Genomic DNA, 27,756 nt, shown 5'->3' with positions numbered 1-27,756 from the left:
AATTGACTCTATCAGGCTCAGTTATCAGACTCTGTTTTTTTTTTTAATAAAATCTGCTTGTCAGTTCACTCTAAAATGTTTTAAACACAGCATTTTCCTTTATTTAAACTTCTAGAGTTCATTTACATAGCAGAGCCCTGTGGGAGGTTCATGTACTTGGATACCAGAGTGAGGAGTGCTGGATAACTGCCTGTGGACATAGATAAAATAGGCTTGAATACTGGCAATAAAGTTTCAATGCTAACAGGACAACAAATTATGTAAAAGTGGACAGATTCAGGATTAAGTGACAGATTAGTGACTGAAGAAGAACAATTAATTAACACTTTTATTAACATTTTAGGGTTACAGGAGGAACAAGTTTTAAAATCAAAAAGCTGAAACTAGTTTTTTGAAAGTGTATTATGCTATTAGAAGAACATTTACTAATAGTATCTCTAAGTTGCTATTAATTGCAGTTAAATGTTTTATTATTTAAATCCTATAGTTTTTCTATGCTGCAGAGAAATGGAACAGCTTTGTCACTCATATGCCAGTCAATATCAAACAACACAGGGTAGGTAGGGATAAGAGGAGAAGTAGGGGTCAGGGGGCTTCTCAGCTCCTTGCTTTTTTCTAAACTTCTATGGCAGCCTGTCCAGCTCTTCATATCTAGTCTTATTCACTGATTAATCCTCTTTCAAATTAAGGTAGTATCAGCATACTTTCTTTAATTTGCTATATCACATTTCTTTGTTCTGGGTGCTGGTTTTCTTTTTGGCTTAAAGTATGAATTCATTATTCTGCTTATTAGACTTAAAAGGATTATTATCTTCTTCTTTTCCCCCTTGTCCTTGGAATACCCAATGAAGTGAAGATTTCCAGATTGTCAGTAGTCATAAATCTGTTTCTTCCTTCTGCTAACAGTTTAATAATTAGTCTTTAAAGGAGTTTTAAAGTTCACGGGTAACAATTGTTTCTTTTTGCTTATTGTACCAGATAATTATAAACAGAAATATAACATGATTGCTGATCACAATATGTAAAACATGCAGAGTTACATCATATATTAAATGTATTCAGATTTTTCTGGTGAGTTAGAAACAGTAGCTTGCTTGGTCCTTGAATGTTCTCATGTGGGCAGATAAGTTATTTATTTAAATTTGCACTTCAGTTACTTGCTGGTGTTTTTCATCCAACTCGTGTAATTGATAATTCTACCCGTAATTCTCCCAGGTGTAAGGTGATCTTGCCTAGTGGTCTGAAGTGACTATAGGAATTCACCCTTGTCCTCTTCTAGTGAGAATGGAGTCTGTAGCAGCAAGCTACAGATTAATGCCAAATGGAAAGGAAGCAACAGGTGTGTCTCCTTCTTTCCTGTAGTAGCAAGTCTGCAATCAGCACTGTGAGTAGGCAGGAAGAGTCTCAAACCTCTTCAAGGTTATATTTTGATGTCTTAACAGAGTAATCACAAGCCTGTTCATCTTCAGTTGTTTTGAACTGTAGCTCTTTAAGTGTCTAGCATTTTTGTATTTGTTGTACCATTCTGTCTGTGAATTTTCTGCCTTTCAAACCTAGAAAAAGGCAGCCAACCAGCCAGAAAACACTGACAGTACTTAAACACAAAGCAAATGAAACAAAATGTGACTTTCTTGGAACAAGAAAGTAGTCAGGTTTTTAAGAGAGTCCGATTGATTGTCTCTGTCATCTGTCTCCGACAGAGATGCGCTTGTGATGCCTTTGGCCGATTATTGTCACCTTAGCCACAGAAGTACTGGGATTTTTATCATCCATATGTAATTATTTTCTCTGTGTGTAATGAAGGTGAAAAGATTCAGAAGTGGGGAGGAATGCAAATACAAAGCAAAGGCAGACATTCGGGTCACGTACCCCATAAAGCAACAGAGAGCTAGTTTTCCTCATTGAGAGCAACAGCAGCCTAAAGGTTAGTTTTCCGAGATAAGGAGAATTTGTAGTTCAAAGACAACAGGAGGAAAATTGTCACCTGCCAAGACAGCTGTCATGGTAAAGTAAGTAATCTTTTCCCATATACCTCCTGTAAATCAGAAGCAAGAACATCAAAATACGTTTTTGTCAATTGAGCTACATCAAATATTTATACAACCCAGTGAAAATAGCTTTTTGTGCACAGTAGGAAACCTTAATAAAAGATGCAGTGGTAATGAAACATTTTCAGAGGAAGGACATTGATTGTAACCTCTACTTTTGGAGCCTTTTCTTTAAGGAAGAGTGAAGAGATTGAGTTGAGAAATTCAAGAGTAGAGATTGGGAAATGATACCACAAGAAGCAAAGACAAAATGTTTTGTTTTATTGGCATTTCTTACTGTGCTATTGCAAATGGATGAATATTTGGAATTTCTAAGAAACTTTTTAATTTTGGCTATGTTCCAGGAGCTGGATCTTGTTAACAAGAGAGTAACAAAAGAAACTACAACTGCATCAGAATCAGGAAATATTTTATATAAGAAACAGTGAAAACTGGAAAGACCAACTTACCATCTAAAGCTTTAGATGACTGATCTTTGTAGGCAGATTAGGTAACATCCACCTGAATAAATGTATCTGTAAAGTCTGGCCTGCAGGAATATGTGTACGAGTTGTCACCATAACGTGCCAATCAATGGAAGTCTAGACTTGGACTGATACAGTCATAGGACTTGTGTTGTGATCCACCTCATCCTACATGAGGATATGCAAAAAAGATCAGATACATCGAGACAAGACAGAGATACTTGGTGTTTCCTTTGCCTTAGTCTTCATGGACACAGGCAAAGGTTGCAACTGTCTGTAAAAAGGCCAAAAGGACAAACCAGGGACCTACAGAGTGGTCAGCCTCACTTTGTTTCTGGCTGGATCACTGAGTAGGTCCTCTTGGAAGTCGGATATATGAAGGAGAGGACAGTGATTGGGGACATTCAGCATGGATTTAACAAGAGTAGAACATACTTGAAACTGTTGTCTTCTGTGATAAAATAACGATTTGTGGCTGAAGAGAAAGCAGCAGATGTCATTTTGGGTGAATTCATCAAGGGAGAGGCTCCCACAATATTTTTGTATCCAAGCTAGGACCATGCAGCCTAGATGGGTAAAAATCTGGTTACATGGCTAGACTCAGAGGATCATGGTTAATAGGACACAGTTTACCTGGAGTAAAAAGTGGAGTACCACAGAGATCTGTCCTGGGGCCTGTTGTGTTTAACAGTTTTATAAATGATGCACAGGAGGCAACGAAGCTTGCTTTTGTCAAAATTGTGGATGATCCCATACTCAGGAGACAGCTGATGTGCCTCAGAACTGGGCTGGTGTCCAGAGGAACCTGGGCAGGCTGGAAAAACATGACAGCAGGAGCTGTTTGAAATTCCATTAGGGCAAATGTTCTGCCTCTGGGAAAGGAGAGGCTTTTTCACTAATCCAGGCTGGGGGCAGCTTGACTAGGTAGCAGCTCTGTTGAAAGGTCCAGGGGAATTTTAGTAGGCAGCAAGCTGAAGATGAACGAGCACTTGAGAGAGTTAGTTCAGCCTGCAGAAAAGACAGCTTTGGGGGACCTAACACTGCCTGGCAGTACCTATGAGAAGACAATCAAAAGGGTGGATGCAGGCCCTTGATTGTAGTGTGTTGTAAGAGGATTGGAAAAAATAGAAAATTGAAATAAGAGAGGTTCTTTTTGGATATAAAAAACCACTTCCTCATCATGAAAAGAGTCACTCTGGAAGAGGCTGCCCATGAAATTATGCCATTTCAATTCTTGGAGATTTTGAAGATAAAGCAACTGGATAAAGCCATGAGCAGTTGTATTGAACCTGTGCATTGAAAATGCACAGCCAAGGTGTGAGATGTGAGAATTGGCAGGTTCATTCATGGCATGAATGTTTAAAACACTGTGGTGTGACAGGTAGGGAGTGGAGATTGGTTCTGGTTGAGAGGGAAATCTCAGTGATTATCATCAACCAGTTTCTGTAGAATTTTTCAGCAGCATCACTCTGTTGAACAGACCCTGTTCTTTACATTTGCAGCTGTCTTTGCATCATCATTTTCCCCTTCCAGTTTTCTCATTTTCCATGGGTTTCTTTACTAGCAAAAAAACCCATTAAAAAAATCAATGGATTGTATGATTGATGGATGTAGCCTTCAAAGGCAATCATTGTACTTCCAACAAGGAAGCAAAACCTTAGAATCATTTCGTTTGGAAAGGACCTTTAGGATCATGAGTCCAATCATAAACTCAGCACTGCCAAGTGAAGTTTCTGCTGCCTGTAGGGTCTCCCGAGCTCAGCTATTGGTTTCTAAAACTTTGCATATGTGCCATCATATTCACATATGTGGAAGCTGTGAATTGCATGAGTGGGATGTTCAGCAGAGGGAAACATAAAGGATGATTTACGAGTGAGTGTAAACACACGCCTGCTGATTGTGTTGTGATCGCTTATTAATTAGCTGGCAAACACGAGGCGGGGGGAGAGCTCAAGCTGCAGTTGTGCCAACAGTGTGACACTGAATTTCATTAAAGGAATTCACAATACAGGAACAGTGCACTGGTGCTGTAAAAAGCTGCCCTGGCGAGATCTGGATGTCTGTGTCTAGTAGGGATCTGCTTTCAGTCTTAGGTGCTGTCCTGTCATCCCTGCTTTGGAAAATTAGACTATTTGTATATTAGCATCCTGAAATAGATTTGGATATGGATTTGGGTGCTGGAATGTGCTGTTTCTCAGAAATGGAGTTGGTTCCCCCTTTGTAGTGTCAGGTCTAACAAAGTGCTGTTTTTGAATGAAATCCAGTAATTAAATCTTGGACCCTTTGGTATGTGGCAAGCTTGCTGTCCCTGTGTTTTTAAACCTGTAACCCAGCTACTTAGTGATCTGGCCTGTTGTTTTGCAACAAAAATGTATATTCTTCTCACTTGGATGAGAAATCTGTCTGAATGACAGGAGTTACTGCTTTGTAGTCCAGCTCATCCACCTTGGAGCAATGTGTAATCCTGGCTTGCTGTAGTGGTGAGGAGTCGTCGGCTCTCTTTATTTTAAATAGACTTGCAGGAAACCTGCCTGTGGAAACAGTGTGAAAGTAGAGAAAGTAGGCAGAGTATTTATTTTTTTTCTCCTTTCAGTCTCCCAACAGAATCTCAAGGATAATCCCTAGTAAGTGGTTTACAGCTTTTTTTCTGTCACAAGTGAACCAACAACCAAAAAAAAAAACAGGCGAGACAAGTATTTGCATCTCCTGACTTGCATCTTAATGACTTGACTGCAAAAGAGGATAAGGGACTGTGTATACAGAAGCAGAGGGACTGTGCATTGACACCTGCAGCAGCAGTCTTGCTGCAGTGTGTGTGTGTAGACATAAGCTTCCAGATGTAGGAGTCTGGTCTGTTGTGGGCTTTGCCTGCAACAAATTTGTTATTTCCAGATAATGAATTGAATTTAGATCATATAATGACATTGGAAGATATTGACTGAGATTGTGTCTGCAAGAGGTAAGAAGACTCTTAATCCTCTTCACTGCTTCCTTTGTGAAAATTGTTTCTGAGTTTGATACATGTTTTCTCTTGGAGGCAGCAATTCCTTCCTGCTGGCATTTCTTGACCTTGTAACATCCACAAAGAAAGCAGGATGACCCTGATGAAACACCTAAGCAGGCTTATCCAGAAAGTTCAGGAATCTGCCAGTTTGGCATGTGTGACTGCATTTCCAAAACATGTATTATACCAGATCAAGGAATATGGTGTTTCTGGAAATGTAAGGAAACTATCATGCAAGATACAGTATTTGGGGAGGGGATAAGCAAGGTCTTTACAATCAGTCATACAGGGTAGATATGTTGTTCATATTAGAAAGGCTGAAAAAGGCACTTTTTAACAATGTGAAAAGAGTTTTCTCTGTTTGTAAAGAGCACAGTCCTGCTTATTTACAATTTCCGTAAACATAATTCTGTCATTCCATCAATCAGCTTATTTTAACAAAAAAAGATAAGGTTGGGGTTTTTTCAGTTGTTCCGTTTCTGTTCTGTCATGGAGCTGACAAAACCTAAGTTCTGGTATATGGGAGTGATTACTGGTTATGGAGTGTTTGCCTGTGTTAAAGGAGAAAGTGCTGCTCAAGTAACTTTAAGAGGATGTGTTGTCTGAAAAAAGGCTGAACATGTAGGGAATGCAAATGAGAACAGAGAGGCACTAAACCAGATGGTCAAAATGCCTTCATAAATTGATTAAATAGTTATGAATGTATTTTTTCTTTCACACTGTTCGGATACGCCAGATCATCCTTAGTCCACGTAGATGACTGTATCTGCAAGGGCTGATCCATATGCAGGGTTCTCACTTGTGTGAATGAATGGATATAGTCACAAGTATCAATATCATAAATATAATAAAAATAAATCAGTATACCTTCAAAACCCCTTGAAAATAACACTTTGACATAATGCATGGTCTTTAGTGTGTTTATAGCTTCAAGCAGGTGAGCAGTACTGCTGAATTGAGGACTGAATCACTTTTGCCTGCTCAGAATGGGAGAGCTGTGGTTTCTGATGGCAAAGGAATAACAGACTGGACAGCAAGCTTTGCTATTAGGGTGTAGGATTGCTCTTTAAACTGCTAGAAATACAAGTCTCATTCATTTAATAGAGCTGGACTATCACATAATGTCTATGAACTTCATAGTAACATCCATAGAAGAATATCTTGTTAATAAATTCAGATGCCTCACTACACGTGGAATGTCTTCTATAAAGTTTACAGGCAGCCCTGTGTTTTCACAGATTCTTTACACGGGACAATGGATGGAGTATTTCTCTTTGAAGATTTTGCTGTGGAAGACAGTAAAGCCATACAGGGCTATGATGCAATTGTGGTAGAGCAGTGGACTGTCTTGAAGGTATGTGTACAGTCTTTCTTCTTTGACTTTTTTTGTAAATCAAAACACTCCAAGACTGTGAGACAGACTGTCATGTATTTATCTGTGCTGCAGCAGTACCAGCCAGGCAGCCAAAGTAAAGGGATGCAATGTTAACAGTGATGCCAGTTCACCACATTCTGGGTTTGTACAACACACTTCTGATCTCGACCTCATGCTTTTTTTGGAGGGTAGGAAATGTGAGTGACAGTGAGCAATGAAAGTCAGGGCTATCTGTCTCAAAATTACAGATGTCTGCTAGATTAACTGCACAGAGGATCTCCATTGGTTGTCAGGGCAACATGATCACACAAGTCATTGTAGCCTTGCAATTCTAAAGAAGGCAACCCTTTAGGCAGGCAGGCTTAGCTACAGCAGGAAGGCGTGGAGAACTGCTTGGCTCTGTTTGTCCTCCTTCATATGCTAAAAAACCTGCATATTCTGGATAGGCCCCTATAGACAAACCACAGCTTGGCCTTCTGCAGATCCAGGTGCCCATGCAGATCAGTAGAAGCACTTAGGCCAGATTGGTCAGCACTGTTCTTCCACAGCAAACTGGATACACACAATACTTCTGTGTTTGAAAAGATGGGCTTAAATTCTTTGTGGCTTGAAGCAAAAATAACATAGGAGGTTGTGGGAAGAAGTAGTTGCATAACTTTTAGAAGGTTTTCTTTTGTTCTGTCTGATGTTTGCTAGAAACAGATGCTGTGTATCTATAAAGGCAGTACCTGATCATTTCACTTGGAATGTATTGCAAAGGGTGTAAAATCCTTAGACAGATAATCCCTCCTTTAGGCACACACATGCCAGAAGAACTGGCAGATTTCCCCAGATTAAGGGAAAATGGGACAGATCTTAGAGTAAGTGTGTAACATTCCAGGAGACTAAGATTAAGAGTTTTGTTATTAGATGATGATTTTGTAGTGCAGCGAGAAATGGCCAAATAGTAATGGCTACAACTTCTGGAGTTGCAGAGTTAACAAGCTGCATTAATAGCAGCTTTTCTTGTTGCCAATGTGTGTCTTAAAAATGATTCCTTTATTGCATTAAATGCTATTCCATTTATGACAGACTTGACTGTAAATTCTTGTTCATTTTTAGGGTCAAATTGCAGTGTTGCTACTCAGGAACAGGTTTTGGGGTTATGAGTAATGGTTTCATGAGTACATTAGGTCAGGGCTGATCAAGAAGGCAAATGTTAAGAAACATTAATGTTTATCATGTGTTTAAAACTGTTAGGAAATTAATAGAGTGTGAAACAGTAAGCATATACTACTTCCTACTAGTGTGTAAGCTGTGTCTGACAGCACCTTATTTCAGAAGGCTGTGTTAGCTCAGTAATTGTTCAGAGAAGAGAGTGGGCATGATCAGTGATACAGACAGCTTCCATATTAGGAAGACTTTACATGTGTGTCCTTTCAGCCTGGAAAAGAGAAGAGTTGCAGGGAATGGAATGGGTAGAGAGCTCCTAAAACATGTGAAAGAGGTAAATAGGGTTTGTTTGCCATCTCTGCCAGTATAAGAGCTAAGTGGCAAATGGCGCTTGTCAGGCCCAAGCAAACAAAGAGAGAGAGATTTCAGATAATTATTTATGCAGCAGATTTGTGGAACTCCTTTCTGGACAAGGTTGTGGGTTCAGAAAGTTTAGAGGATCTTGTGTTCATACAAGCATTTTAATTCAGATCAGGAGCGCCTTTTTGAAGTGAATGCACTGAGCCGTCCGTAATATGCCTCATGGTCCCACAATGCACAAACTGGATTTCTTTTGGTAGAAACGAAACCAGACATGCTAAGTACACAAAATATTTGGGGCATGCTTGACCTAATACATACTGCTATTCCTTAACCATCACTTACAGCCATGTTGGAAGTAGCTTTCCGAGTTATAAACGGATTCCTGGCCAGAGCCAGTTTGGCTCTCAAACAACCAATCCAAGATTCTCCATCTCAGTAACATATGTAACATATGTCACATATGTAACATATCATAACAAAGTTAGGCATAATCTGTGTGGGCTCAGGACAGCTTCTGTCAAGCTACATGACAAGGATAATGGGGATCCTGTGTTGGCAGAGTTGCCAGGATGCAGCAGAAGAGTATTTTGCAGCAGGGCCCTTTGAAGTGTTAGAGGCCTTGTAGGTGGAGTATCATTTGCTTTCAATTCTAACAGTTCCATGCTTGAGAGCACAGCTGGACAACAGATTAAGGAATGAACCTTCCAGTGCCATATGGTGTGTCAGGAGATGCTGTACTGCTATACACCATGTCTTTGTGAGGGCTAATGCGGAGAATCTCCTGTTCCAGACATAAGATTTGGGATGTGCAATTTCAGAAACTGACTGATAGCATGTATGGGGCTTGTCAGTGTGATCAGATTATTCTCTGTAATTAAAAATTTGGATGCTGGGTTTTGCCTGGCAGTTTCACTCTTCTGAGATCCAGTGTGGCTGATCTGTGAGCATTATGAAAATGTTGCTCACCAAGCTGAAAGTGGAAGAGTATGGGGAATTCTTTCTGAAGGAAGAATGTTGAGGCATTAGACCTTGCAAAGGTCTTGCCTATTTTGAGAAAGAGCAGAGTTGGCCACCTTGGTTTTCTCCTCCTGCAATTTGAATAACTGGCAGGATATATCTTGCCTCATGCTTTCTGAGACATAATAGGTGTAGGTAGGTAAAGTCATGGAATCAGTGAAAGGACTGGAAGCTAAGGCATCTGTAGGCACTTGCACAGTGTTGTACCCAGAAGACCAAGTGTTAAACCTTGTTGGAATTCACCTTTATTTACCATCAACATGGAATAATGCAGTGGCAGGAGAAGGAACTGTAAAATGGGGAAGGAGACAGAGTTCAGTGGTGAAAGGTATCCAAGCGCCAGTAAAGGCTTCTTGCTGTTGTAAGTGTTGCAAAGTGTAGTTTTTACAGAGATAGTTACAGAGCAGTGGAATGACTTCATTATGTAGATGATGGGGTTTTTTTTTTTTTTTTTGTGGGTTTTTTTTTTTGTAGCTCTGATCTACATTAACATTTTCTATTTGTTATTTCAATTTCTACCAAGGTAGTGGAAGAAGCCCTGATGGGTAGCATGACATAAATTTATATAATGGATCTTTATTTTAAATTTGTATCAGATTTGGTTATCTGAATGAGCTTTGGTGTTATTCTGATGTGGTCTGAACTGAATGTAAATTTATTGTGCTGTACTAATTAAGAAGAAGAAGAAACAAACAAAAGAATCCCAGCCACAACAGAAGAAAGCTTTTTTAGAAAGGGAGACATGTAGCATGTATTGATGCCCTTTACAAAGAAAACCTTTCTAAATGAAAAGGTAAAGGGTTGCTGTTCAACCATTAAACAAAAGAGAGGGGTTGGCACACCTCTTAGCAGAGAAAGTGCTGCCTTTTTAATTGCTAAGGCTAATAGAGAAAACAAGCTGAACAGTGTGATGCACTCAGTATGTGTGTAAAATGTCAGTTTGTAGAGGATGTAAAGCTCGCAGCTGTCACAGTATGTGGTCCCGCCAAGCAGCAGACAGGATGTAATGGCTCTGAGTAATTTAACTCTTTCTTCTCAAAAGTAGAGCTGTGGTATCCTCTACAAATGACCAGAGGACTTGTTATGACAAAATACTGCACTCATTCTTATCACTTTAACTCTAAAAATGTCAGGACATATTATTTCCACTGCAGTCTCTGAGATCTGGCCCTAAAACTTGTTTGATGGTTTTAATTCTGCTTGTGTAGGCAAATGTGGGTAGACAGTTCTGATTAATCAGAGCCTGCATGATTTCCATCTCCCCAAATCAAAATCTGTCACCTTCCCTTCCCCATTAAACAAGACAAAATATCTAATACTGTCTTTAAAATAGAGTGCTATAACATTTATTTTAGATTGCTGCATTGTTCTGCCTCTGAAGCTGTGTTTATTTTGAAAATATTGTCTTTAATTTACAAGTATTTTCTCATTGAAAATCTTAAGCTGCTGATTCATCATTTTGTATTTGATGCTATACCATACCTTTCGTGTACTGACACAAATTAAAATCTCAAATATTTTGTGGTGTTGCCATATATTGTGGTGTTGCCATTTCTCTGGCAGACTTGAATGGGGTCAGTCTCCACTGTAGACATGGTAAACCTTTTAAAGTGCGACATAATAAAAGATTTAAAAATTTATCTGTGCTGAGCCTAGGTTGAAAGTTGCCTTAATGTAAGCCTTGAAACAAATTCTCTGGAAATAAGGATTTGATTTGTCTGTAAATCTGATTTAGGTCATATGTCAGTTAAGCCATGTTCTGCTGTCTTTGGCCATGGGAGAAGGGCATGGCCAGGTCAGCCAAAGAGCTGATGGCAAATGGGCATGAAAAGGGGAGTCATGTGTGTGACCCTCTTTACCACTCAAAGGACTGATGTACTGCCTGGGCAAAAGATTTCAGCAATGTCTGTTGCTGAATTCTTGTTGCTTTTTAAGAAAAGCTGAACAAAAACCTTCAGGAGCCTCTTATCTTCCAAAGATTTTTATAATTCTTGTTTCATTCCTTTATATGAGGTATGAAAGCCACATGTATACATATATATTTGTCTACTGAACTCAGTAGACATAGGTTTAAAATCAATTAAAATCCACATGATTAAGTTCTGTGGGGTAATCTTTTAATTGGTTTTGATGATTAATGTAGTAACAAAATCTAGAAATATGAACTTGGACCATCCCTGATAGTTTCTTGTGGCTCTGGTAGCATTGAATATTTTACAGGGTGAATGCTTCTTCCATGGGAGTAAAGGCCACTTGAAGTAAAGAGACTGAAAATTCAGCACAATATGGATTTTAAAATCCTTCCTAGCTGTCACAGTTTTCTAAGAATTAGTTCTCTGCTCACCCATAAAATCTTCAAGGGAAAAGTGAGCATCCCAGATCTAAACCTCCCACTTAAGAACAAGCTGAGAAGAAGTATTTCAGTCCCCTTTTATACTCCCTATAAAACCATGCAGGGCACGTGTTTCTCTTGCCCAGCAGCTCACTCACTCCAGCTGGGCAGTAGTGCCCTGGGTAGTGCATCTGTGTGAGCCTGTTGAGGGGTGTGGGAGTGGGTTCTGGGACCCCAGAGGCTGCCTGTGGGCAAGGGGCAGTGCAGCACTCGCCTTCCTGCTGTGTGAGCCACTGGCAGTGCAGGGTCTAGGCTTCAGCTGCAGTGCTTGCATGGAAATACATCATTGCTTGCATAACTGGGGAGTGGTGCACAAAGCCTTTTGGTAAAAGCCACATGTTGTTTGGGAATAAAATGCAACCAAATGGAATTGTATCAGGGAAGCTGCCTGGGGATGATTAAGCTGAATGTGTAGGGCACACTGGAGTATATAAGTTCTCAGGTAGTGGTTCTTTATGTTGTTTTTTTCCTCCCAGAAAATTGATGGGCAAACAGTAAAATCAATGCTTACCTTAAGGTACACTTCAAGTGTTGCAGGAATTGTGAAAGTAAAAATTTTTGAAGAATTTTTGAAGAAACTGTACTGATGGATTGCTAGATCACATTTATTTCTTGTGTTTCACGGACAGTTACGTGGAGTTGTTTCATCATTTATACATTGTCTGTGCAGTGGTGAGTTCAACACACCTCATAGGATGTTTCCTATGTGGAGAACCCTCTGTGTCAACACATTCACGTTGTCCAGCTTTTGCTGAGGACCCTGTGCTTCTATAAATGCAGAATTGTGTTGCTGTGAGTGTATTTCTGTGTTACAGGTGCAGACAGTATCAGGAGCACTCTGATGTTTCTGTTAGTATAGATACATGCTAGAAAATAGGATTTGCATCCACAGAAGTCACTGAGAGAAGCAGGCGTTGTGGGCACAGAGGGTTTTTTGGTTGTTGTTTTCATTTTACCCTGGATGTGGAGCCAGCTGTGAATGCTACTCAGCAGCCTGTGTGTGTACTGAAATTGTGACTGGATACATCTGAATTGCAGAAACACTCTCTAAACATGATGCTGTCTCATATAGTGTTACAGCCTTATTATATTCTCAAAAATATTTCACATTGCAGGAATTCACATATATATATTAGTAATTGTAAATAACTCCAAATTACATATGCCCAGACTATTGAGGGAAAAGCCTGCCTGTGGATTTATTTATTACTCTTTTTTTTCCTATTACCTCTCCAGTGAGGTCCCCATTTGGCAGCTGCTGTTTATTGGTCAGTGACCCACCTGCTTCCCCAAGCTACTGATGGTTTCCAAGGATGCAGGAGCTGTCCCACAGTCCCCTGCTCCACAGATAATGGGTGTAGCAAATGTCTGCCAGCAACATGCTGTGGTGTATTACATGTGGAGATTCAGGAGCAGCTCAGTACTAGAGGAACAAAATCCAACTTTTTTATTGCTGAAGCATTTGTGAAACTTTCCTTTTGCTTCCAATAACTGTTTTTAATGGTTCAATACTGTTACACTGTCAGCAGAAATTATCTCTTGGAAGAAGTCTGAAAAGGAAAAAGGCAAATAATTCACAAATTTAGAGCTTGAATTTAGTCCCTGTGTCAGGTGTGTTACTGCAAACATAAAACGTTTACAGCACACTTTTACTGGGTCATTCTTGCACAGTCCAGGTATGCAGTTTCCCTCATTGCATTTTCTTTCTTTTCCACTAAGGTGCAAGTCCTGCTTTTGCTACTTCCATTTCCTCCCTTCAGTGCCCAGGGACAGAAAAGCTTTGGTTTTGGCAGAGCTGGAAACTGGTAGCCAGCCTTGGCTGGGGGCGCATGGTGCTGCCCTCGTGGCACCCCTCTGTTTTTTGTAAGGAGCTGAGTCTGAATGCAGTGCCCATTTTCTGCAACAAACAGTAGGTTACACTTTCAAAGCAACTTGATTTTTTTTTATTTCCCATCCTCTTTGCCATCTGTCAGTAAATTTTGGTATGCAGTCTGTTAGGATTTGCTGATAAAGGTTTTATTAAGATTTATTTAATGGGATTTTTTTATCTACCACTCTTTAATCCATGTTGGGAAAAAATATTAAATAGTGACAATCCATGGCTGCCTTGTAACTAAATCACATTCACTTAGCCCAGGAAAGAATGATTTCTGAAGAACTTCTGTCTCACAAGAGCTTAGTAGTTGTCTTGTTTATTATCTTGCTGTGGTTAAAATTGCTGCAGTAGGGAGGGGGAAGAAAAGAAAAAATGTTAATGCAGTTGTTTGTGTGGCTTGCCCTAGATATTATTCTTACAATTTTTTTAATCTTTTTTTTTCCTCCTAATGAGCAGAAGCAACTGTGAAAGGAAAAAATGCTGGAAACAAACAATACAACTACAAATAAAAAGAATTCTTTTCATGTGATGCAAGTCAAGGGAAAATCCTAGCTCAATATGCTCTGGCTTCTTGACACTCAAGGTGTGATCAGAGATTACTTATCATCCACAGGAGAGTGGGAAGCAAGTTAATTAAAATTTTCCACCCTTTCAGTGAATGAAATGTCTCCCAGTTTGAGATGCATTGTTTGAACACTTCTTTTTCAGGAGAGCTCTGGCACATTTTTTTCTACTTCTGCTGGTGCTCAGATCCAGTATTTGCTAGTTAGAAAGAACATTGCACTTTTATTTGAGGAATGGTGTGCTTGAAATTTCATTTCTATTGTCTCTAATAATAGCAGATAAAATAATTATTGTATTAAATGTAAAATGAGTACAAGATCACTCTTTTCCTCTGCACCCATCCCCCAATGTATTGTTTGTTTAGAAGCATTTTTGCTTTAGAAAGCATTTAATATGACACCAATTAAAGGTCTGTATAACTGTGACTCCTGCTGGCACACAAATTCCAGTCGTGGGATAGAATTACAGCTGATGATTCAAGAGGGGGAGGGAGAAATAATTTCATGTGGTCTTAAAAAAAGCTTCAATTATCTGTATTTGCAAGTCAGAAGTTTGAAGCTCATGTAGATTAACCTGTTTATTTTGGAGTGACTCCTTCCTCTTGTCTGTCATCTTCAAACTCAGGCAATTATATTGGGAATAGTCTATTCCCCAAGGACCTGGAGATGAGGTGCAGTGGCTGACTGACTCCAGTGAATCATCGTGGAGTTGGAGGGAGTTTGTTAAAGGGCCTGAGGAGCTCAGAAGAGGGAACACCTGTGCATCATGTGCACACCTCCTGCCTCCAGACAGCCCAACAGGCATACTGGGGTGTTGGGAAAAATAAGAGGTCATCTTTTTGTAACCACTGTGTAGAACTCTTTAAATAATAGGTTGTTTTTGATTTTTTTTTTAAACTGCCAGATTTAAAAAAAAAAGGTTTTTTAGGCCTAATTTACTTAAATTTATTTTCTGGTAACTTTACCCCTTTGAATGTGCTTACCTGCTTGTTTCCTTTCTGCACCACTGAGTTGTGAAACACACCATCATTTACTGCAGATGATTCTTAATCCTGACAAGTCAGACAGGTCCAAAGCCAGCCCTGTCTCGCAGCTCAGAGCCTGCAGGGACAGGGGGCTGTGGCAGGAGTGATGGCATGTCCCTGAAACGATTTGGCTTCTGCAGCAGCCAAATGAGCTCTGCATGGTACTGATGTCCTTCCTCATTGCCATAATCTCCCTCTGATTTCTGACATTTTTTGCACATCCTGATGCAAGAAGAAGGTTCTTCCTGCTAATCACCCACCTCAGGCAATGAATTCAAAATAGAAATCCTCTTTACAACACAAGATGTTCCTCAGGGCACAGACAAGTTCTGCTGTGCCAGTCTTTCCTGATCTGCTTCCCTCCTCTAAATGAGTGAGCTCCTTCTGGTTTTTCCTCTGCAAACACTGTTTAATGGAGGGAATGTCCTTTTATGTGGCATCTCATGAAGAACTTGTGATGGTGGATGCTCTGACCTTTTTCTTAATCATCATGTTGCATATTTTCATCTTTATTTTTTGAAGGCGTTGTTGACCAATCTCATAAATCTCAATGTGTTATTGATACATCTTTTTGAGACATTACAGCTTAAAGGCATCTAAATATGTCATGATTTTTTTATTACCGTTGGACACTCACTCTTAAAAACTGAAAAGAGTGCACAAATATCTATCTTCCAGAGGGAGATGGGAGTCAAAGGAGACTCTGAATCTCCCACGATCACTGCTGCAGGATGAGTCCTGATTGCTGCAGTGGACATGAGTTAAGGGCCCTGTGGTATTGCCTCCCTCTTGCAGGGTGTCTCATTCCTCTCCCAGAGTCACAAATTCCAGTTTGTACAGGGTGATGTTTTAAAGTAGCACTACCTCTCTAAGCCCCCACAAACCTCTGTACAGAAGTAACATTATAGTGTTCTCTTGTGGGCATTTTCAGGGGTAGAGATTTAAAACACTTTCCTTTTAAGCAGGACTGATACAGCTTCTTCAGCTATTTGCACTTGTAGTCATGATCGGTTTTTTAATAGGTATAGTTAGGCAGCCATTCAGTTATAAAGATATAAGTGACCTAAATTACATTTGTTAGAAGAAAGGAACAGCTGAGATTGGAATTCACTAAAATACCTTGAAATAACTACAGCAGGATTTGGATTAGTTCTGATCAAATGACTATTTCATTACTGTGGAATAAATGGATTTTTCGGAGCTGCAAAACCATTGTGCCTTCCTCAGTGTTGCGAATTGGCAGTTAAAACTCCTTAGGTGGATGTGAAACCAGTGTAAGTGCCTGAGCTTTTTGGCAAACATAGTTGTTATTCCAATCAAATTTAGTTATATTTGTAGAGACTGGTAGTTACAATTTGTCTGCTTTTTGTTTATTCAAATTAAAAACTAGTAAATTTGCTGTAGCATCTATTCATTAAATTACTGGCACTCTTGGCAATTAGACACCTCACTGGAATAATCCTTGTTGAAACCACCAGTGGTTCTTTACGTGTAGATTGCAAGGTCTGCCATTTAGTTGAAAGGGAATGAGCAAGGCTCTGCAGGGTAAATGTGCAGCAGGAGCCAGACTCCTGCACTGAAAGGCAAAGCTTTTCGTCTTGCCCACAGATTTCCTGATTCAAAATAAGAAGGCAGCAATGCATATCTGTGGGTGATAAAAGGAAAAGACTTGTACTTATATTTTTTGTTGCTGTTGTTGGCTTTTTTCCTTTTGATCCATCATGGCAGAGTAACACAACTGATTTCAGTGCAGATATTCAGGATTGCTGGAGCTTAGACAAGTACAGAATCCAAGCAAAGCAATGCTGTCATTTTTTTAACTACTTGGACATAATTTTTCTTGGGAGGAGATAATTGATAACATACAATGAATTTATCCTGTTCAGATCTGGAACAATCTAAAGCTAGATGGATGAGTCAGGCAGTGTAAGAACAAAATCACAGATGTTTACCATTTTAAACAAACTCCTTTAACAGTTTGGGATGTATGGGCAGTCAGGCATTTGTCTCATGTTTTTGAACGTTTTCCTTCCTGCCTAACTGAACATAAAACATGACCCACTTCGGTGCAAAACCCCTTTGTCCCTCTGAGAAAACCCACACATATTTTTTCTTGGGGTTTTTTTTTTTGGTGTCAAGCTGAATGTCGCACTCCAAGTGATGATGCCAACTATTGCTTTTCCTTCCCCAGGGAGTTGAAGTGCAGACAGATTACGTTCCGCTGCTGAATTCCCTTGCCATGTACGGCTGGCAGCTGACGTGTGTGCTTCCCACTCCCATTGTGAAGACAAACAGGTAGGGAGGGGTGGGTGCTGCCTTTTGGCCAGGGAAGTTGCTGTACAAGCACCACAGTCTGCACAAGCAATTCCCTGTGCAGTCAGCGTGGATTTCCTTGCAAAGCCTGCTGCAGCTGTTCTCGGGGTTTTCCGAGCATCACAAGGCACATGTGGCAGGAAGCACATGTCTGGTGGGCAGAAAGACTGCAAGGTGGCAGTGTGGTTTCTGCATGAATTTTCTGGGTGTTTCTGTCCCTCTGTACAACTCCATGACTGTAAAATTCCTGCTCTGGATCTTCCAGTAATGTCCTATAGAGCAAAGACAAAACGTGTGATAATGTTTGGAGTGAGATGTTGTCTAGCTAAAGACAAGTAATTTTATTCTTAATAGATGTCTGTCTAATCCTGCTGATACAGTCTAGCTGAGCAGAACCCTGTGAGATTAGTGTATTGCTGCTCTAGTAGCCTTGTGTGCAGATATAATAAATTCTGTGGTCTATTTTGCTATTATTTATATTCTCAGTTTTAAAATGTAAATGCAAATCACTTAAAAATAATCGTTGCAACAGGTGAAAAACAATCATACTGCTTGTTAATCATGAAGATGGTGCTTTCTGAGTTTTCAAATGTATTTATTTGTACATATTCACCAATTATAATCAGTCATGATTTTTGATCTTAACAAATAATGTCCAACTCCTTATGAGATTTGGATGAAGACTACTCCTACACATAAAACGTAAAAAGTAAAAGGCCATTTTTGTTGAGGGAAAAACTGTATTTAAGTTTTACATAAATGTTTAAATGTAAGAATGAACAGAAAATCACAGTTATTAATTGTAATCCCTGACTCTTAAAGATATATACATATATATAATTTTCTTCTAGCTTTCTGTATCCCACTAATACCTTGAGTAACATAGGTCAGTGCAGAATGGCACCCATCTGGTGGTTGTTCCTGCCATGCTGCAGACCTACAGGGAGCACCCAGCCCCATTCCACACCAGTGCCCTAGGAGGGAGGGAAGGAACACTCCAGTGTTGTTGAGGCACTGGGGCTCTTGGGTTCCTTTCTTTTTGTTCCAGACAATTTATCCTGTCTTTACACACTAATGCTAAAACATTCAGCAAAACTGTATCATAGGCTGACAGGCTCTATCAGTCTGAACATTCCCCTCTCCCTGCCCCCCAAAATACCAGACTGCTCAGAGACGCCAGGGACAGGCAATGTGAGGATCATTCTTCATTTTGTTCTTCTTTGACCTGCAGAAATAAATGACTGAGATGGATTTTCGCTTTAAATGATGCTGGATGTGAATTTAATTCATTCTCAGGAGTGTGCATTTGTTTCTTTTCAGGGAGGGGAATTTATCTACAAAGCAAATTGTATTTCTTCAGAGACCTTCTTTGCCCCAGAAAGCAAAGAAGAAAGAATCTAAGGTAAATAACCTTGAGTTTCTGGTTTCTTTGGCTTTTGCTGGTGGTATTTTTATATTGAAATTGATTTCCTATAGAAGTAAAATGGCCTATTCAATGTTTCTGTGATACAGTAGCAAGACAGAAGGAACGGAACCGTTCAAATGAAGAAACAAAAAATGCCCAAATGATGTCAAAGCACCTAGATTGCATTCTCTGTTGAACTCACAGCAGCACAAGAAATGCAGATCTTTCTTCATGTAAACCAGCCATAAACTTCCATTTATTCCTAAAATTCTCTCATGTTCAGTGCCTGTAAGATGGAACCAACACTATTTTCTCTCACCCATTTCCTGTATTTTATGTTTAAACTGCTCTCTCATTCTATCTCTCTCTCTTTTGGTAGAACCTTAATTTAAGCAAGAAAAGCCTCTAGAATTCAGCTAAATTATCCAAAGACATAGCTGACAGCTCATGATGTATGGACATGGATGCGTGTATGTATTCCCACTTCCATTTTTAAACACACAGCTGTGGGAACCCATGCCCAAACCTGTCATGCCATACAGCTGGAGAGAGAAATACAGGGACTTGAAATAGAAAGTGTTTCCTACAGAAGGGCCTTCCTACAGTGGTCAAATTTGCCTTTCCCTTTCAGTATGCAAGGGATCAGAAAAGCCAGATGAAGTATGGAAAAGATCTCCGGAACAACGTGTCAGTGAGGTTGCTGTCACGTTTTTGTTCTGGCTCTGTGGGCTTTGGTGAGTGCTGCCAGCCCAGTGTCACTGCAGGAGGGGCACTTGAGGCCATGCAGAGCTGAGCTGCGGCAGGAGCTCGGAAATGCTGAGCAGAGCTGAGCACCAGGAGCATTTTACCCAACAGTTTAAATAATTGCAGATAGTTTTCATCTATGAAGCCCTCACTGTTTTGGTGCCTGGTTCTGTGAAAGTTGTCTTTTTCATACAGTGCAGACCAGGGGAGTGTTTGAACTGACTGAAGCAGAAAAGAACTGTTGGGAGTGTGACTGATGTAGGATTTACCCTCTCTCATTAGCAAAACTGGAGCCCAGAATACTGTGTGAACTTGTACAAAGCCCATTTTCTTTGTTTTCTCTCTTTGTTTTCAGGTGATTGAAGGGATCTTGAGATGAATGTTAAAATGCCTGTATTTGGTCATTCTTTAACTACCACTGTGTGTGGTTTTAGTGGAAGGGATGGGAACCCATATGTGGTTGTTCATCCTCAAATAGAGAAAGAAGTATGATGCTGATTTCTTTTATTATAATAACACATACATACCATCCAGATGACTTTAAACTTTGTTTAAATTTTTTTCATTCCGGGTTATAAAAACTTATTTAACAATGTCTGGTTGACAAAACAAAGGACTCACTCGTTGGCAGTGTTAAATATACTGGTGTATTTGAGGGCAAGAATCACTACAGCGCATTTTCATACCAAAGGTCAGGGCAGCATGACATACCTTGATTATAGTTCTGTAAAGGGATGTAAGACTCGTTCAATGTCTGTAAGCGGTTGTTTTGTCACATGAAAGATGCCAACCCAAGCATTTGATTAAAATGCACATACAACATCCCAGGCACTCGGGGTTTGTTTTTTTTTTTTAGCTTTTAGCTATGGCATGTCTAAAATGTTCATAGATAACCCTCAGAGGAGGGAAATAGGATGATAACATTAAAAGGAAAATTGATGGAAAATGTCCCCTCCTATCTTTGCACATCAATGAACTGTTGTTCAAGGTAGTCAGAGGAACAGAAAAGGAAATACACAAGAGTGGTATAACCTCTCTTCAGTGAAAAGTACTCCTATTAGTGTAATATTCAATCAGGGATGAAGTAATTGTGTTCATTCACTTTATACAAAACTGATGCTTATTTCAGCAGAAACTGGCTGAATGCATTTTTGTGAAATAATAGTGTAAGTACCTGACCTGAGTACATACTTGAGTACCTTTGTGAGTACGCACACTCACAAAGCCTCCTACAGCTTGATCTTTATCACATTTAGAGCCCTGATCTTACCTTCTGTCAATGAGAGCTTTGAGTTAAGTGGAGTAGTAGATACCCAGCCACTTCTGCAGATCAAAGAGGAAAAAACTCAGGTGTCTGAATTTTAAACAGCTGAGCTCTAGAACTGAGATGTTATCGTTCCTCTTTCTCTAAACTGCAGTGCTATTGTAGTGAAAGATAACTTCCTTTAAGTAAAACCGAGAAGAGTTTTGTGAAAGCCAGTTTCTTTCTTTCCCCCCCACCCCCACTTCTCCTTTTACATTAAGTTCTGGCTACCAGGAGGAAAGAACATTGTTCCAGCTTTGTAATCTAATAATAAGTTTTGAATGGCTTTTTGATTAAGGAATAAATAGCTAGACCAAAAATGTATGAATACAAAACGTTTTGGCCAACTTCAGCACTGACCCAGTTTCACTGGAGTAAATGGCTTTTTTGAACATGACTGGGTTTGCTGAATGTCCTGATGAAATTATTTATGCCATCCAAATATTGCCTCCTAACCCATTCCTGAACTTCCACCAGCAACTGACACTGCTGAAAAAATGGTTTGTGCACATTCAGAGGTACTTAGCAAACTTGTGTAGGATAGCTTAGCAGAGGCTTGGAACCACAGAGCAAGTCCAGAAGAGGCCTTGAAGTTTGTAAGGGGACTGGAGCACCTCTCCTTTGAAGACAAGCTGAGAAAGTTGGGGCTGGTGGGCTTGGAGAAGAGAATGTTGCATGGAGACCTCACAGCAGCCTTCCAGTATCTGAGGGGCCCCCGCTGGGAAGTTGCAAAAGGATGCTTTGCCAGGAAGTGTAGTGATAGGACAAGGGGTAATGGCTTCAAACTGAAAAAGGGCAGGTTTAGATTAGATAGTAAAAAGAAATTCTCTACTGTGAGAGTGGTGAGACACTGGCACAGGTTGCCCAGAGAAGTTGTGGGTGCCCCAGTCCAGGACAGTGTTGCAGGCCAGGTTGGATGGAAGTTGGACCAACATGGTCTTCTAGGAGGAGTCTCTGTCCATAGCAGGGTAGTTGGAACTACATTACCTTTAAAGTCCTCGCAGTCCAAACCATTCTATAATTCTATGACTCTGTGGTCTGGCTTTCCTTGGGGAAAGCTTGATTTATTTTTGGACAAATGAGGCAGATATAATAGTGATTTATTTGTCAGCCTTTATATACATTATACCTGTCAAGTTAGTATTTCAAGGAAATACTAGTTCCCTTTTTGTTTTTTAATAGTAGTTAAAGCTATAGTAAAGCTAAAGCAGTTGCGAAATGGTGGCTGTGGCAAGTCCTGTGGAAATGCTGCAAGTAGCAGTGTCACGCTTTCTCATCAAAAGACAGTCATATAGATGGTTCAGAATATTTTACTGTTTGAGTATGGTTGTTGGTGTGGTGTTAGTTCTGCTGCTAACCTGGTGAAAAACACTGGAATTATGCCATGGGATTGCTTCTTCTGTCTGCACTTACACAGCTTTGCATATCCTTCCCTTCCACACAGTGTAGAGAGGAACCCACCAGGCACAACAGCAACAGCAGAAGCGGAAAGCATGGAGCTGTCCTTCCTCTCTGTAACAGAGATATCTGTGTGGGCAGAAATCATCTTGGGTCATCTGATTTGGTCAGGCAACTTCTTTTAATCTTGTGTCTTTTTGGTCAAATTCAAATTTAGTTTTTGAATTAAAACTAACTCATCAAAACATGTCTACTTAGGAAAGTAAATCTCCACGTTAGACTGCCTTTAATGGTCTTTAACATTTGGATCCCTTCTTTGTAGTTTCACTGGAGGTTCTCCAAAGAAGACATGCACAGCAGAAAAATGAAGAATTCCACAAAGGCTAAATTAAGTACTAGGGAGAAGCAAAGGGCACAGGAGAAGCAGGAATTTGAAGTCACAGAGAACACGAGAAACTTAGAAGCACAAATCTCAAGAGCAGCCCAGCCTGATCCAGAGCAGCAGCCGGATGATGTCATAGACTTGGGAGAGGAGGTAGCCGGGACCAACGACGGTGGTGCCCACCACGATGGGGCATCAGCGGAGACGTGTCCTGCCAGCTGTGACACTGGTGACAATGCCGGGCAGGCCTGCCTCAGCCAGAGCGTGCCCGGCTGCCCCGCGGGCAAGGCCGCGGAGGGCGGGGGCTGCGCGCCAGGGCCGGATGGCTGCAGCGGCAGCGACGGGGCAGCACTGGACGGGGACTGCTCCTGCGAATAAGACCTACTTTTCAGGAACCCTGTGAGTGGCTGATACTTTGCCAAGACAAAATAACAGATTTTGATAATCCCCACCACTAACTGCCGTTGCTCAGCGCAGCATTTCTTTTGCATTTCTTTGACTTATTTTGCTCCTTAGACTCTGGTATCTTAAGTATCTACAGGGCCCAGATTTTTCAACCTACAGAATCTGCAAAATTCCTTACACTGTACGTAGTGGGAAATGCTCTCCTGGAGATACACTTTAAATTAAAAAGTAGGGAGGGACAGAAATCACACCTTTATCCATGACCAACCTTAGCAAACTAGCTTTGAGCCTGGGTCAGGGCAAGTGTTCTGGTCTGTCAGATTTTACTGTGTAGTCCTTTCTTGTACATGTAGCTTTTCTGGAGAAGTTATTGTGCCAGGTGTTATTTTGTCACTAGGCTTGTAGTATCATAAAAATGATAGTTTTTATCATAAAAATGACTTCAAGAAGTTGAAACTGAAGTTGGAAAGCTTAGATAAGATGGCTGTTATCCATATCTATCTCCAGGAGTACACTCACTGATGATACTCTCTTCTGAATTTTATCAACCTTTACAGATCTTCAAGCAATAAGCAAATCTTGTACCAGTCCAGGCACAGTGGGCAAACAAACCCCATGGTGAATCTGTGAGGTGGATGATTTCAGTACAAAAATGCAATTTCCTATTTGGTCTTTGTCAATCCACAGTTCATCAGTAGCGTGGGGGCTTCAGAAGACAGAAAAACAGGAAACGAAAAGGCAGGTAAAAAGTACTTCTGTCAGTGGTTATCCTCACTAAAATTGGAATTAGATGTTACCTCCTGACCTTTTCCAGGTGGTTTAACACTACTTCCTCACTGTTATGAAATACCTTGTGGTAAAGAACTGAAATTGTACACAGTCGTCCATGGCCAACAAATGTCACTAAATGACCTTCCAAAATGAAAATACCTTAACAAACCATTTTCTTGGTACAAGTAACCATATTCTGGGGCTGATACCTGAGGGAATTCTGTAAAATTACCAACATTTTTATGTTTGAAGCTACATAAAAATATTTACAAGTGAATGTACATGTAATATAGTTTCTGTGCCAATGTTCTCCAAGTACTTCAGTATTTCTACAAATGTAGGAAGGAGTGGTTTCTCTCTTCTTAACGACCTTCATCCTTATTTAGAAGTGGTCAAGTAATCTGGTAACAAGATGAGAAAAACATTGTGAATTCCCCTGCTTTTCTTGTTTTAAAGCAAGAGGTAGAGCTCTGTAAGTGATTTGCTGTTTTTTCTCTGGACTGATTTGTGCTTGATAATTTTCCTTAGTCTTCAAATCAAAATGCTGTAAAAAGGACTATGTTCTGTATCAGATGTGCACCTAGAGTGGTTCAAAAGTATCTTTCATGCCTTAAAATTATTCAGTTGGCAGAACATTGCAGAGAAGGGAAAAATTACATCACTTAAATATTCATTTAATTGGGATGAAGGCACTCAAGTTTAAACCATTTGATTTCACACACACAAAGCGCAGTGGTATAGTTTTGTCATTGATTAAAGAGTGTTTTATTTTGAATTCAGTGGTTTAACCACAGGACTGTAAATAACTTCACTTTCTGATGCTATTTTTCAATTGTTTCATTTGGTATTTTAAGATGACAGTGGGGTTCCAATAGCCTCAAAAATAGGTTGCTGCAGTTGTTCTGCTTAAATGCAAGGTCTCTGCTCTGTACAATTTTAAGTTCCTGTTTGCAGATTTTTTTAGCATAAGATCCTTTTACTGATGGTTTCTATCTCAAGCTTTGTATTAATCTTGTTTAAAAAGTCACAATATTTAATGAACGTTTTGCTAGTAGAAAGTGTTGCAGTAGAAAGACCTCTCCAAATACTTTTTAATAGAAAACGTTTATTGGATTGCAATATGACCTTGTTTAACTGAATCCAAACTGCTTACAAAACTAAAGAGAAAATAAAGGTCATGAGGAGATTCCTTATTTGTGGTGTTTGCACAAATGCCAATTATTCATCCTCAAAAGGAGGAACTCGGTTCTCTAAGTGGTGATGAGGGGAAGCTCCTTACTACTGAATTAGCAGTAGTTACTGGTGCTACAGAACTGGCTACTTCGTTTTCCTTTCCCAAGAGAGCATGGAAGGGCCTGTGGGGAGTGGGGAAGTTGCACTTGTTTAAGTGAAGGATTGATTTAAAACTTTGTTCCTGTAAAAGCTGGGTTATGGTTGGGAGGAGTCAAAGAGAACTTGAATGCTTTTTCAGTTTCAAAAGGGCAGCTGGTTTGGGATTTATAATCTCATAATCAGTTCCAAGATGTGATTTTGAATTACTCTGAGCTGGTTCAGCTGCCTGAAGCTGTGTGTGTGCTTGTACTATGCTCCTGTCCCAAGGAGAGTGAGAGAGCATCTCTCAGACAGATGATCCAGATGTGATGAGGGCTGGGGAAGACAGGTCTGTGGTGCAGCAGCAAGGCTCCACAGCTGTTATCTGCATTTTATCTCAGCTGCCTTTGCCATTTTGGGCCTAAAAAAGCAGGACCACCAGAGTGGCCAGGGAAGTGAAAGACAGCAGTCAGCAAGTGGTCATCTGAACAAGCCACCAGCTGTTAGGCAAAAGTTCAAAGGAGAAAATCCAGCTCAGGCATTGGAATAGGTTTCCTGGGGCAGTGACGCAAATGCTGGAGGTGGAGTCACTGTCCCTGGAGGTGTTTAAGAAAGTCCTGTATGAGGCAAATGAGGAATGTCAAAGAGGAGTGGCTGAATTAAATGAAAGATAGAAAAGGGTTTTTAAATTTCAGCAAAGAGCGGGGAGCAGGGGCAGGGGGGTACAACTACGTTGAGTAGGGTGTCCAAACTCTTGAAGCATCATAACGAAAACAAGTATGTTAAGAGAGGTGAAGTGCACAAACAGTGGGACTGGTACTTCAGCTTTGATTTGATTTTTTTTTCTGTGCACTTGAAACAGTATAAAAGATGTAGCCCAAAGTAGCTTTAATATATGTGTGGAAATGAAGCTAAATATAAAACAATATACCCATTTCTCCCTAATTTGACTCCTCTGTCAGCCTCGATTTCTGAGGTGAGCAGAGGAAGGGCTCTGCATTTGGATACCCTACTTTTTCTTTGTAGTTCCTGTGACTCTACATTTGCCTCAGGGAGCCAATTATAGGGCAGAAATGAAGCATGATCAGCCTTTCATGCAGGAATTTCATCCTTCCAGAACTGAAGAGTATAAGAAGAGCAGATACTAATTTCTTGCTGATAAACGTTTCTCAAAAGTATGAGAAATGCCAGCAAACAATACACCTACAAATTGTACTTGTAGATATAATTCATATATCTCTGATGCTGTTAGTAAAGATTTCCTTTTGGCTTTAAAAGGTGATCCTTGCCAAAGCCTCCATCCTCAGGAAGGTGCCTGTGGTGCTGGATGTGGCAGCTGACTCTAATCAATACCTTACCTGTACACTGAAGGGGGAAAAAAGGCTTTTCAGTTTTAAGTGCTTTCTGTTACTTACTTATAAAAGCACTCTAGTAACTAAAACGATGTAATGATAACTGAATAGCCACTCCTTTTCCAGCTATTTGATGCAAATACTATAGGAATATTTGATACTCATTGTACCAGATGAGACATGGCAAACTGGTATAATATGTGTCACAGGAAGAAGAGAAAGATAAAGTCTAACAAGGCTGCAACACCAGGTAACTCACAAACCATCTCATTAAGTTTAATATAAATGTATAGATGGACACATATCTCATTCCTCATCCTTTATTGCAAAAACAAAAAAAAAGTTACTAGTCTATTTTTTCTCCTTCAGTTGCTCCTTAGCTGATGGCACAAGTGTAAGAGGAATAAACATTTCCTATGATGACAAGATTCACAAAAGTGATGAGAATATTTCTCCAACTCAGTAGCAGTTGAACAGCAGGGGCTGCTCTCTGTTCTCACCAGTGCAGGCCAATATCACATTTATTGAATTATTTGTAGACCATGTGTTTAAATGGGTTAATGTTTCTGGGATGTTATTTTTGTCTTCATTTATGGCAGAGTCAGATCCAATAACAGACTTTAAGGTGAAACTGACATCTCACTAAAAGACCACAAAACTCTTTAGAAATAGACTTCCAAAAGATTCTTAAGTGTTAACAGGAAAAGGCTGTGGAGGAAGGGGATGTCAATAACTTTCCCGACTTCTTGGCTTAGAAGCAGCATTTATTACATGATAAGAAAGGACTTCTTGCTCACAGTACCAGAGGCTACCACTGTTTTGGTGGGGGGGGGCAGGGGGTATGAAATAATTAATTCTTGTCCATGTTTTGGGGCAGTGTATGTATGTTTCATCCTGCTCTTCAAGTGGGTGAGCCCACACAATTAGATGTGTCCTTGCCCCACAGCACTCAGGCTGAGTGTAACAGGGGATGACAGAAGGAGGTTAGAGGGAAAAGAAGATGATGACAGAAGCAAAGGGTTTCAAAATGCCTTTTGTTAAATGGACATTTTGGTACAGGTCTAAGGAAGGTTTGTGAAAGAGATGTAATTTG

The 27,756-nt window shown here is 40.1% G+C and overlaps 1 protein-coding gene across 7 annotated transcripts in view; it reads left to right on the top strand.

Moving 5' to 3' along the window:
• RFTN1 (raftlin, lipid raft linker 1) overlaps positions 1-25,186 on the top strand; it is a 94,920-nt gene extending 69,734 nt beyond the window's left edge. For 5 of the 7 annotated variants that reach the window (XM_085573157.1, XM_085573159.1, XM_085573161.1 and 2 more), the window contains exons 7-11: positions 6,755-6,870; positions 17,471-17,574; positions 18,913-18,994; positions 22,489-22,608; positions 22,765-25,186. In XM_085573157.1, the coding sequence (XP_085429283.1) occupies positions 6,755-6,870; positions 17,471-17,574; positions 18,913-18,994; positions 22,489-22,608; positions 22,765-23,202 (860 nt within the window). In that variant the 3' untranslated portion in view covers positions 23,203-25,186. The remainder of the gene's footprint in view (positions 1-6,754; positions 6,871-17,470; positions 17,575-18,912; positions 18,995-22,488; positions 22,609-22,764) is intronic. The other 2 variants (XM_085573163.1, XM_021538144.4) reach the window with 2 other exon arrangements.
• The last annotated feature ends 2,570 nt before the right edge of the window (positions 25,187-27,756 follow it).

This window comes from Lonchura striata, chromosome 2, assembly GCF_050655825.1.
Source record: "Lonchura striata isolate lonStrDom1 chromosome 2, ASM5065582v1, whole genome shotgun sequence".
Lineage (NCBI taxonomy): Eukaryota > Metazoa > Chordata > Aves > Passeriformes > Estrildidae > Lonchura > Lonchura striata.
The sequence above is the reverse complement of the archived record's forward strand: the minus strand, read 5'-3'. Positions and strand labels throughout refer to the sequence as shown.